The sequence below is a fragment of the Lepidochelys kempii genome, chromosome 2 (assembly GCF_965140265.1).
Source record: "Lepidochelys kempii isolate rLepKem1 chromosome 2, rLepKem1.hap2, whole genome shotgun sequence".
Taxonomy (NCBI): Eukaryota; Metazoa; Chordata; order Testudines; family Cheloniidae; genus Lepidochelys; species Lepidochelys kempii.
This window is the reverse complement of record NC_133257.1, coordinates 269,611,299-269,623,410: the sequence shown is the minus strand read 5'-3', so window position 1 is coordinate 269,623,410 and position 12,112 is coordinate 269,611,299. Positions and strand designations below refer to the sequence as shown.

General features: G+C 61.7%; 1 protein-coding gene across 1 annotated transcript in view; it reads right to left on the bottom strand.

Moving 5' to 3' along the window:
* LOC140906204 (SCO-spondin-like) overlaps window positions 1–2,848 on the bottom strand; it is a 123,038-nt gene extending 120,190 nt beyond the window's left edge. The window contains exons 1-2 of the mRNA XM_073329696.1: window positions 2,745–2,848; window positions 767–997 (exon numbers count right to left, since the gene is read on the bottom strand). Of these exons, the coding sequence (XP_073185797.1) occupies window positions 767–997; window positions 2,745–2,848 (335 nt within the window). The remainder of the gene's footprint in view (window positions 1–766; window positions 998–2,744) is intronic.
* Between the last annotated feature and the right edge of the window lie 9,264 nt (window positions 2,849–12,112).

Here is a 12,112-nt window from a genome sequence, read left to right as displayed (position 1 = left end):
GCCTGGATGCCCCCTGTGATGAAGTGGGACTGTTCTTAACGTTTCCTCTGAATCCTGTGGGGTGCCTCAGTTTCCCCTAGGCAGTTCTTAAGTCTCTAGGTGGTGGGGTAAGGGTGTATGATCGTTGCAGAGCCCTAGAGGGCAGGGGTGTGCAGGGGTCTGGACACAGAGAATGGCCGACACCCTGTTTCCTGGCCACTGATGGCCTGGGCCCTTCCCCCCTGCAAGGTGAGAGCTAAAGGGTTGGAGAACAAAGGAATCAGGTGCCCTCCCTGCCCGGAAAGGGACAAAGCCCAGAGGAGGAGGGGCTGGAGGGAGTTTCAGTTTGGGGCTGGCTGGGGACGAGGAGTGAAGGGCAGATGTGCTTGTCTGGCTCACTGCCCCCCAAAATGGACCCAGCTGAGGGGTCCTGTTCTCTGCACCTACAAGCTCTGTGTTAGACCATGTTCCTGTCGTCTAATAAACCTTCTGTTTTACTGGCTGGCTGAGAGTCCCGTCTGACTGCGGAGTTGGGGGGCAGGACCCTCTGGCTTCCCCAGGAGCCCGCCTGGGGGGACTCGCTGTGGGAAGCACACGGAGGGGCAGAGGAGGCTGAAGGCTCCGAGGTCAGACCCAGGAAGGTGGAGCCCGGTGAGCTGTGTGTCCTGCAGACAGGCTGCTCCCAGAGAGGAGACTTCCCCAGAGTCCTGCCTGGCTTCGTGGGGAGCAGATCCAGAGCATCGCCCGGGGACCCCATGACACCCCCCCGCTCTCCCGGCCCACTCACTTGTAGATGTAGCACAGGGGGGCGGTGGGCCCGGCCTGGGCATGGAAGTGGGCAATGGCCTGGTCCCCACCGTAGGCCTGGCGCATCCTGTGCTGGTCGATGCGCCAGCCCGCCAGGTTGTACTGGTAGACGTCCGGGCAGGGCACCGCCTGCTCGCGCCGGGGGCTCACAACCTCCTCCTCAGTCACCTGCTCCGTCCTCTCACACCAGCGCCTGCAACCGCACTGGCATCTGCACGAGGAACGGGCCCAGCCCCCCAACCGAGCCCTGGACCCAGCCCCCCCAGCCAGAGCCCTGGACCCCCAAACCACAACCCTGGACCTCCAAACCGGAGCCCTGGACCCAGCTCCCCCCAACCGGGGCCCTGGACCCCCAAACCACAACCCTGGACCTCCAAACCGGAGCCCTGGACCCAGCTCCCCCCAACCGGGGCCCTGGACCCCCAAACCACAACCCTGGACCTCCAAACCAGAGCCTTGGACCCAGCTCCCCCCAACCGGAGCCCTGGACCCCCAAACCACAACCCTGGACCTCCAAACCGGAGCCCTGGACCCAGCTCCCCCCAACCGGGGCCCTGGACCCCCAAACCACAACCCTGGACCTCCAAACCGGAGCCCTGGACCCAGCCCCCCTCAGCCAGAGCCCTGGACCCAGCCTCCCCCAACCGGAGCCCTGGACCCAGCTCCCCCCAGCCAGGGCCCTGGACCCCCAAACCACAACCCTGGACCTCCAAACCAGAGCCCTGGACCCAGCTCCCCCCAACCGGGGCCCTGGACCCCCAAACCACAACCCTGGACCTCCAAACCAGAGCCCTGGACCCAGCCTCCCCCAACCGGAGCCCTGGACCCAGCTCCCCCCAACCAGAGCCCTGGACCCAGCTCCCCCCAACCGGAGCCCTGGACCCCCAAACCACAACCCTGGACCTCCAAACCGGAGCCCTGGACCCAGCCCCCCTCAGCCAGAGCCCTGGACCCAGCCTCCCCCAACCGGAGCCCTGGACCCAGCTCCCCCCAACCAGAGCCCTGGACCCCCAAACCACAACCCTGGACCTCCAAACCAGAGCCCTGGACCCAGCCTCCCCCAACCAGAGCCCTGGACCCAGCTCCCCCCAACCAGAGCCCTGGACCCCCAAACCACAACCCTGGACTCCCAAACTGGCATCCTGGACCCAGCTCCCCCAAACCAGAGCCCTGGACCCCCAAACCAGAGCCCTAGACCCAGACCCCTAAACCAGGACGCTGGACCCAGCCTTTCCCACCCCTCCCCCCAGATTGCAATCCCGGCCCTGAACCGGCCAAGCCTGGCCAGGAGTCCCAGCACCAAACCCTCAGCACTCGGATCCGGAGCCCCCCTGTGCAGCCCAGGCCTGTGCTGAGCCTGGCTCCCCCGTCCCAGCTCTGACGCGGGGTTCGGGGAGCCTGGCTCCCCCGTCCCAGCTGTGTGGGGATCTGGCTTCCCAGCCCTCCCCCACCCCCCGCACTCTCACTGGAGTCACAAGGGGGAGGGCTGCCATGGGGTTACCGGACTGCCCGGCCCCTGCTCGAGCAGCGGAGGGCGAAGCCATGCGGGGGCTGTGAGGCATTGGGACTGGCTGGAGTTGGGGGGTGAGGAGCCCAGCCTAGGGGGAGAGCGGGGGCCCCTAAACTAACCCTCACCCTGCCCCCGGCACTGCCTCACCCCTCTGTCCTGAGGGATGCGAGTGGACTCAGGCTTTTCCCGTCCCCCCACTGACCCCAGCGCAGTGCGGACCTGCGGGGACCGGCCCGGGGACCACGGGCAGGCAGAGCGCAGATCAGAGCCCTGTGGCTGCAGGGCCACCTGGGGGTTCACATCCCCACGCCCTGGGGCGCAGCTCTGCTCCCCTCCGTCCTGGGGCCCTCCTGGTGCAGGGCCTGGGGGGTAGGGGGTGCAACAGCTCCGGTGGGAGCCCGGGGCTGGCTGCTCCTGGAAGAACCCAAAGCGGGAGACACGTCCTTACCCCTCAGACAGCGCCACCGTCACCCAGAGCGAGAGCCAGACCAGCGTCCCCATCAGCTCCCTGGTGGGAGGGCAAAGGCCCCGGCCCCGTGCTGTGCCCGGCATGGCCCGCAGCCAACCGTCGCCGAGTGCCGCCTGCCGAGACAGATAGGCTCACCGGGAGCGGGGGGAGCTCAGACCTCCGCAGTCTGCTAGGGCCAGCTGGGCCACTGTTCACAGCGAACCGTCCAGCCGAGACCCCCCCGAGCTCCATGGGGAGCGGCCCAGGGCTCTCCCGGAGCTCAGACCCCCCGAGCCAGGGCTGGGAGAGGCCCAGGGCTCTCCCGGGGAGTGTCAGACACCCCGAGCCAGGGCTGGGAGCGGCCCAGGGCTCTCCCGGCGGGTGTCAGACCCCCCGAGCCAGGGCTGGGAGCGGCCCAGGGCTCTCCCGGAGCTCAGACCCCCCGAGCCAGGGCTGGGAGTGGCCCAGGGCTCTCCCGGGGGGTGTCAGACCCCCCCAGCTCTACGGGGAGCGGCCCATGGCTCTCCCGGCGCTCAGAGCCCCCGAGCCAGGGCTGGGAGCGGCCCAGGGCTCTCCCAGGGGGTGTCAGACCCCCCGAGCCAGGGCTGGGAGTGGCCCACGGCTCTCCCAGAGCTCAGACCCCACAAGCCAGGGTTGGGAGCGGCCCAGGGCTCTCCCGGGGGGTGTCAGACTCCCCGAGCCAGGGCTGGGAGCGGCCCACGGCTCTCCCGGAGCTCAGACCCCACAAGCCAGGGTTGGGAGCGGCCCGGGGCTCTCCCAGGTGGGTTTGTTACTCTGGGTTGGTCCAGCCCTTCACACCAAGGCATTTCAGCACGGCCCGTCAGAGCTATTCTCGGCTATCCGTGGGGTGAGGCTGGTCACAGGAGTGTTTTGCTCCTCGACTGCAGCTGAGGCTTTTCCAAATGGAAGAAAGCACCAAAGAGCGGCCAGATGGCCAGCAAACCTTCACCCCGCATGGCCACCGTTCGCCCCGCAGCCGCCGGGGGCGTTCACCTGCTGTGGCCGTTCTCACGACACAGACAGCCCCGCTCGGTAGGAGCAGGCGGGGGGAGCCCTACGGACCCCAGCGGTTCCCCTGGGGCTGGCTTTGCCCAGCGCTGGCGAGGGTCCCATGGGGGACGTCTGTGCACCAGCTGGGAGGTGCCAATCCCCGGGGGTCAGAGGCGCTCGCTGGGCTGGAGCGAGAGAGCTAAGAACAGCCGCGTGGAGCGGCGGCACGGTGAGGGGTCAGGCCAGCCGCCCCGCCTGACCCCGTGGGCACGTACTCGAGCAGAGCTAGCGTGGGAGCCCGCCCAAGCTGGGAATCACACGCCCACACCAGCGTGTGCAGCGTGCTCACACGCATGTCTCAGCCGGCCAGCTAGCACCTTGATCCCGCACCTCGCTGCCCATCGCAGAGCTGCCCCCTCCACCGGGCCCCAAGGTGTGACAGGGGTCAGCCCCCCTTTACTGCGGGAGGCCCAGACTGGCACAGTCCCCGCTGGCTCCCACCCAGCAGTGGAGAATATTCCCCTCCCTAGAGGGGCTCCAGACTGGGCCTTTCCCTGACAGCACAGCGTGGGGTATGGAAACATTGGCTTTTCTAGAGACACCAGATATAGTTGTGACGAAGCGGGACTGTTCTTAATGTTTTCTCTGAATATTGTGGGGGTGCCTCAGTTTCCCCTATCCAGTTCTTAAGTATCTAGGTGGTGGGGCAAGGGTGTATGATTGTTGCAGAGCCCTAGAGGGCAGGTGTGTGCAGGGGTCTGGACACAGAGAATGTTTCCTGGCAACTGATGGCCTGGGCCCTCCCCGCCTGCAAGGTGAGAGCTAAAGGGTTGGAGAACAAAGGGATCCCGTGCCCTCCTGGCCCGGGAAAGGGACAAAGTCCACAGGAGGGGGGCTGGAGGGAGTTTCAGTTTGGGGCTGGCTGGGGACATGGAGTGAAGGGCAGATGTGGTTGTCTGGCTCACTGCCCCCCAAAATGGACCCAGCTGAGGGGTCCGGTTCTCTGCCTTACATGCTCTGGCTTCCCTCTGGCTTCCCCAGACCCCGCCTGGGCGGACTCGCTGTGGGAAGCGCACGGAGGGGCAGAGGAGGCTGAATGCTCCGAGGTCAGACCCAGGAAGGTGGAAGCCGGGTGAGCTGTGTGTCCTGCAGACAGGCTGCTCCCAGGAAGGAGACTTCCCCAGAGTCCTGCCTGGCTTCGTAAGGAGCAGTTCCAGAGCATCGCCCCAGGACTCCGTGACAACAGTTGACCTTTGGAACCCACTGCCACAAGATTGTTCTGAAGCCAAGAGCTTTGGTGGGTTCAAAGAAGGATTTGACTAGACACTCATGTGAATAACATCCACAGCTATGTTAGATAGCACAAGAATTTAGAAAGGCTAGAAACCCTCCTGCCAACCTCTAACTGCTATGGGGAAGCAGCTTCATCTAGGGGCTGGCTAGTTCAGTACTGTCCGCCACACGGTGTTTTGCAGCTTCCTCTGACCAGCGGTCCGAGACAGGCAGATCCCTGCTCTGCCCCACGCTCATACCGGGGTAGGAAGTACACTGGATGCCCACAGCCACGCTGGGCAGGATGAGAGTGGGGGCTGCAGCGTGGGGATCTTGCACACCTCGCTTCAGAGGCTTTGGGGTGGGAGCTGGGCAGGAGTCTCCCCAGGATTTTCCACCCTTAACTGCTCCGAGCCCGCAGGACCCTCGCGCACCCGAAACCCCCTTACCTGAGTCTCCTGGAGTCCCAAAACCCCAGCGCTCTCGCCTGGGTCTGCCTTCCCCGCAGCCGCTCCCTGCACCTAGGGCCACATCTCTGGGTGGCTCTTCCCCTCTGGACTGGGGCAGCAGCAGCCCGGAGGGAGGGCTTTATATCCTGTCCGTTTAATCGGACTCGGAGCCATCGGAGGAGCCTGGATTGGAGAATTTCCCGGGAAACACAGCTGCTGCGGCATGGATTCGCTCTGCCCACTCAGACGGAAACCCCCCACCCCCACCTTCCCCTCGGCCACAGGGGGCCGGGGTCTTTCCAGCCCACACTTCACAGGACACACTTGGGGGGATGAGCCAAGGCCTGGCCGGCGGGTACGGAGCCCTGTGCGCGGCGTGTCTCTGGGCAGGGGGCATCTGAACTTACTGGTGACGGCCGGCCGGGAGCTGCCTAAAGAGTGTGACCCCCGAGGGGGGAGGGAACGGTCCAGGGGAGCTCCAGGGGGAACAGAAACGAGGAATGGGATGGCCTGAGCCCCCAGAGTGATCCCAGCCAGCCAATTGTCTCCAGGGTGGGATGGGGGCCCCGTGCGTGACAGTCACCGGGCGCGGCCCCAGGGAAGGGTGCAGGGACCAGCCATGCCCTGGGCTCGGCGGAGGAGCCAGCTGGACCTAGGCCGTTCTCCCGTCGCTAACGGCTCCAGTTCTCCCTGCTCGTGGCCTGCAGCCTCCCTGGGCCTCAGCTGTAACCGGCCATGGCCACAGGTCCTGGGCTATGTGGGCCACAGAGACTACGAGTCCCAGCATGCAAAGCTGCACCTCGGTAGCTTCTGAGCGAGGGGCCTGGGGCCCAGCCAGGATAACAAGAGCCCGTTGCAATTACGTGTGTGGAGAAGGGGACACGTGCACAGCCCCCTTTGCAAACAGGGAGCTCCCCAGCCCCCAGGGAAGTACAGGGGTCCCACCCCCCACATAGGGAAATCAAGGCACAGGAGGGCAGAGACTCCGCCAAGGTCACACAGTGATCAGCCACCTGCCAACAGGACACCCAGTGCCCTATTCTACCTACCAGAGCCCACTCCCTTCCCAGGACCACAGAGAGAATCCAGGTGTCCTGACGCCCAGCCCCTATTCCAACCACCAGAGCCCACTCTCTTCCTGGGAGCATGGAGAGAACCCAGGAGTCCTGACGCCCAGCCCCTATTCTACCCACCAGATCCCACTCCCTTTCTGGCACCACAGAGAGCACCCGGGGTCCTGGGACCCAGCCCCCTATTCTAACCACCGGACCGAGCTGCTTCCCAGGGAAGGACACCCCTGGGGGCTTTGGGGAGGCAGGCAGGCCCCTGAAAGCAGAGCTCTGTGCCACCTCCCCCCTCGTGGGCAGGGTGGGGGAGCAGCAGCTGGGAGGGCCGGTGCTGGCGTGCGGGCTCTCCAGGATGTTGCCTGCCCAGAACAGGGGCTCGTGTGTGTAACTAGGATGTGGCCTGGGGATTTCCCAGCTGCTGGGCTGGAATCTCAGGCCCCTGCTGGCTTCCCCTTCAGCCGCCCGTCCCAGACCCGGATCTGCCTTATCCTCACGTCCTGGGCTCTGGCTCATCCCCACAAAGAATGTACGAGGCCAGAGCAGGGCTTTGCCCCCCTGCAGCCCCCTCACTCAGTGAAGGGAAGGGAGAGGGTCAGACTTCTGGGGCAGGGGGAGAGGGTAAGGACAGAATCAAAGCATAGTGAGTGCCTCCAGGCAGACCAAGCTCACCACGCCCCCAGGCAGGGTCTGGGTCGCACAGGGCTCACCCCAGAAGGGACGGCTCCCCAGAAAAGTACTGCTCTGGTAAGATCCCTCAGTGCCGGCCACCAGCTGCGGACTAGTCCAGAGTTGGGCTCCCACCCACAGCTCTGCTGCCGCCCCTCAATCCTGGGCTCCCCCAGGAGCTCCCCGAGGGGCTGGCTAGCCCAGATTTGCCCCCATCTTCCTCTTCAGCAGCTAGTCCCGGCCCTAGCAGGAGATGGGACATTGAGCTGGGCAGAGGCCAGGCCAGCTCCAGTCCAGCAGCATCTAGTAAGTAATTCCCTCCTGGGGGCAGTCTCCCTAGTGTCCACCCAGGCCCCATCCTCAGTGCCTGGCGTATTAGCTGAGACTGGAAGCAATTCAGGACAGGGAGAGACTGCAAAGCACCAGGCGCTGCTAGGGCCCTGCAGAGAGATGTGTCTGCTCCTTGCCCCGCCTGAGTAGTCTCCGTATAGCCCTGTGTAGCCCTATTAACTGGGGAGCATATGGGTCCCTCTAACCCTGCTCACCTCCCCGTGTCTCCCCACAGCCTAGCCCCCTTCCTGCCTCTCCCCAGTCTGTCCCTCCCCATCATCCCGGGGCGGCTGGGCATGGTTGTATTCTCTCCCACTGCCTAGCGACCCGCCAGGGCCTGATTCTCAGTAAGGCCCCTCTGGGCGCGTTCAGTGGGTTGACGTGGCTCGCTGAGACCCCCTGGCATCCCCGCCAGCCTCCCAGGGGGTGCAGAACTGCCCTCAGGGCCCTGCGCTGGTCCTGCTTCCAGCCCTAGGGTGGCCTCCTCCCAGACGGAGGCAAACGGGCTACTTGCCACCCCACACCAACAAAACCTGGCTGCTGTCCCCCCTCCCCGCGCTGCCAAAACCTGGCTGCCAGCCATCCCCACCCCAACCAAGAACCGGCCGCCTGCCACCCCCACCCCCGGCAAAACCCGGCCGCCGGCCACCCAAACACACATGGCAGTCTGTGCATTTTTACATTCTTTCATCACTTTCCTTACTCTGTCCCGGCACGGCGTGGCAGGCCAAGCTGTGGGGCGGTGACCCGGAGAGCGCGCCAGCATGGTCCGAGGGAACCAAGCCAGCCCAGAAAATCTGCTAACCAGCCAGGTGGCAACTTTGGGCAGGCGATGGGCAGAAGGAGGTGGGTGAGATGCAGAGAGGGCAAGTGGCTGGAGCACGCTGCACTCTGGCTATTCTCTGCTTCCCAGGGCCCAGCCGCGGCTGATAACTTTCACTCACCCCTCACAATGCAAAGGCGGGCGAACGGTTGCTGTGATTTGTTGTCTGCGTTGCAGCAGCACCCAGAGGTCCCACTCGCAGATCGGGCCCCGTGGTGCCGGGGGGCTGCACACCCCCCTACGGCCCAGCATTGCCAGCTCTCACGCTGCTATCAGGGGGCTCACTCTCTGTCAGGGGGCTCACTCTCGGCTCGTTGGGAGTTTTTTTTAAGGGTTCTCGTGAATTTCTGATTTCTGCCTTCACCTCCCCAAGTCTGGCCCTTCCCCAAAATGGCAGCAGAAGCCACAGACGGCCCTCAGCACCGCTGGGCACCACGTGTCACGGAGTCCCGGGGCGATGCTCTGGAACTGCTGCCCATGAAGCCAGGCAGAACTCTGGGGCAGTCGCCTTCCTGGGAGCAGCCTGTCTGCAGGACACACAGCTCACCCGGCTTCCACCTTCCTGGCTCTGACCTCGGAGCATTCAGCCTCCTCTGCCCCTCCCTGCGCTTCCCACAGCGAGTCCGCCCAGGTGGGGTCCTGGGGAAGCCAGAGGGTCCTGCCCCCAACTCCGCAGTCAGACGGGACTCTCAGCCAGCCAGTAACACAGAGGTTTATTAGACGACAGGAACATGGTCTAACACAGAGCTTGTAGGTGCAGAGAACAGGACCCCTCAGCTGCGTCCATTTTGGGGGGCAGTGAGCCAGACAACCCTGTCTGTACTTCATGTCTCCAGCCAGCCCCAAACTGAAACTCCCTCCAGCCCCTCCTCCTCTGGGCTTTATCCCTTTCCCAGGCCAGGAGGTCACCTGATTCCTTTGTTCTCCAACCTTTTAGCTCTCACCTTGCAGGGGAGAAGGGCCCAGGCCATCAGTTGCCAGGAAACAGGGTGTCGGCCATTCTCTGTGTTCAGACCCCTGCACACACCTGTCCTCTAGGGCTCTGCAATAATCATACACCCTTACCCCACCCCCTAGATACTTAAGAACTGCATAGGGGAAACTGAGGCACCCCCACACTATTCAGAGGAAACATTAAGAACAGTCCCACTTTGTCACATCTCTCACCCCTTCGAGATTGAACTGAGCGGGGTCACTTTAGCCAGTGACCTAGGGAAGTTTGAAGCCACCAGTGTTCCCATGGATGCCCCAGCATCTCTCCCATTCCTTGGTAGGAGTTACACCAGGCCCTTCCAGTTTCACGCCCTCCCTTAGGTTGGGGGTGGTCGATAGCACTCGCAGGCTGCATGTCGGAAGGTTTATGCGGCCCGTGCCCTTTGGCCACCCCAAAACCCCAGGGGGTCAAACTGGGATTGGGTCTTCTCCCCAATAAGCTGGCCAAACACAGCCACTTGGTTATAGGACTGTTTAACTTTCTTAATTGTTTTCACTCCATCTGAGACCTTCTCAAAGCTATCCACACTGGATCTTTCAATAGGAAAGTCAGTGGATCCATTCACAACAGAAAATTTCTGGCTGTTAGGAACTGAAACTTTCTTGATTAAATCACTTTCACACCCTTCAGTTGCAGTAAACTGCTTGCAAAGACTCCATGAGGATTCCTTTCCCTAGGGGCTTTTCTATGCAACAATTCACCCCTCACAGAAATTCTGCTCTTACCCTCTTTACCTAGGGCTTGCTCTAGGGGAACACTTTCCTGAGCAACAACAGACTCCTTCTGGGTCTCCCTTACATCCACAATTACCTCTGGCCCATCCGGCGGATTCCTACACAATCCCCTTTCAGGCAAACTTACAGACTTCCTAGAGAAAAGGTCAGAAGCATTCTCCTTCCCTTTGCCACACACAAGTTCAGGAATCTTTTCCTTCTTGCTACAGGTTTCCACACCCTCAGTAGGTAACACAATCACACACCTTCATGCTCTCCTTGTGCCCTGGCTAGGGTCTCACCCTGATTAGACAGAGTTGCTACACCCTTTCCCAACAACACACTAGCAACAGGCAAAATACAAGCACCAGAATTGTCTGGTCTCGGGGATTTTACATAGACACTAACTGGATGCGACCTAGTTACAGGTCAGACACAAACTTAGGACCCTTCCCTTCCTGGGCTTTAGCTGAGTCCAGAACCAACTCTGAGACAACTGCACAACCCTCAACCATCACAGGCTGAAAGGCCCCTTCTGTCTGCTCCACAGACAAAGAAGAGCCGGACACACTTTCTCCTTTCCCAGACACACAGCTTGGGATCTCATTCCCCTGGTCCCAGCACACAAGGCTGGTCACAGACAACTGCTTGGAGATCAGAGTAGCTCCTTCCATAGGCAAGTCAATACCCCTGATAGAAAGGAGCACATTTCCTTCCCTGTCACAATTCTCCACCCAGCTAACAGGTAAGGTCCAGGGACACTCCTCTTCCACCCTCCTCCCCTTCCCACACTGCTGACTAGACAAGGCCATCAGATCACAAGGCTGCTTAGGCTCATCCAGTCTTTCCTTACCAAGCACCTTGCCACTCCCCACAGATCCCCTGCCCTGCCTGTGTCTCCCCGCACTCAGCTGGGGTCTCAGCTCCCACTGTGCTCAGCGCTGCCCTTTCTGTCCCTGTGGGGGTAGGCAGCGAGCTCGCTGCTTTCCTCACTTCATCAGAGCCAGCGTGAGCCCCCTGAGCCCCCCTCTCTGGTGTGCAAGGGGAGCGGGGAGACCCATTGGTCTGGTTACAGGCAGGCAGGTAGCCTGAGCCTAGCCGCTCCTCCCTGCTGCTTGCCAGGTCATCTGCATTTTCACTGACCATTTCCCTCTCCACTGATTGGTTCCCTGGATTCAAATTCAAGCAGGAGAGTGAGTTTGTGTGTGTATGGGGGTGGGGGGGTGAGAAAACCTGGATTTGTGCAGGAAATGGCCCACCTTGATTATCATGCACATTGTGTAGAGATTTCAGAGTAGCAGCCGTGTTAGTCTGTATTCGCAAAAAGAAAAGGAGTACTTGTGGCACCTTAGAGACTAACCAATTTATTTGAGCATAAGCTTTCGTGAGCTCACACTCACTTTCACTTTCACTTTCGTGAGCTCTCACTTCATCGGATGCAAGCTACAGCTCACTTCATCGGAAGCTCACGAAAGCTCATGCTCAAATAAATTGGTTAGTCTCTAAGGTGCCACAAGTCCTCCTTTTCTTTTTGCGAATACAGACTAACATGGCTGCTACTCTGAAACCTTTCCTTAGAGTGGTCATCCTCCTCCAGCTTTACGGTCATCCTCCTCCTCCAGCTTTACAATTAACTGTGCTTTGGTGAACTTTCCAATGCTCAACCCTCTCTTTCTGCACAGGGTTACAATGTCCTTCTTAAGGAGACGGTGACAGGCCGTCACTCCGCTCTTCCCAAGTTGTTGTGGACTCACAGGCCTGTGTGCTCTCAGCTCCCCACAGTTTCCAGGGAGAACCCCTAGTGTGCCAGCCCTTCTCAAGGTCACCACCTCTTTGCCAGGGTTGAGCGGCAGACTCCTCTGCCCCTGGGACCACTCGCTGCAGTGCCCCGGGGGACCCTGTTACTGCAAAAGTCCTATTCTGTGGTCACACAATCCTAGGGGTTAACCGCCCCCTGAAACCGTCTCTCTCTGAATCTTCAGCACGCCTAGTCCCTGTCAATCCCCCTTTGTTTTACTGCTCCCCAGTCACTTACTGCAGGAA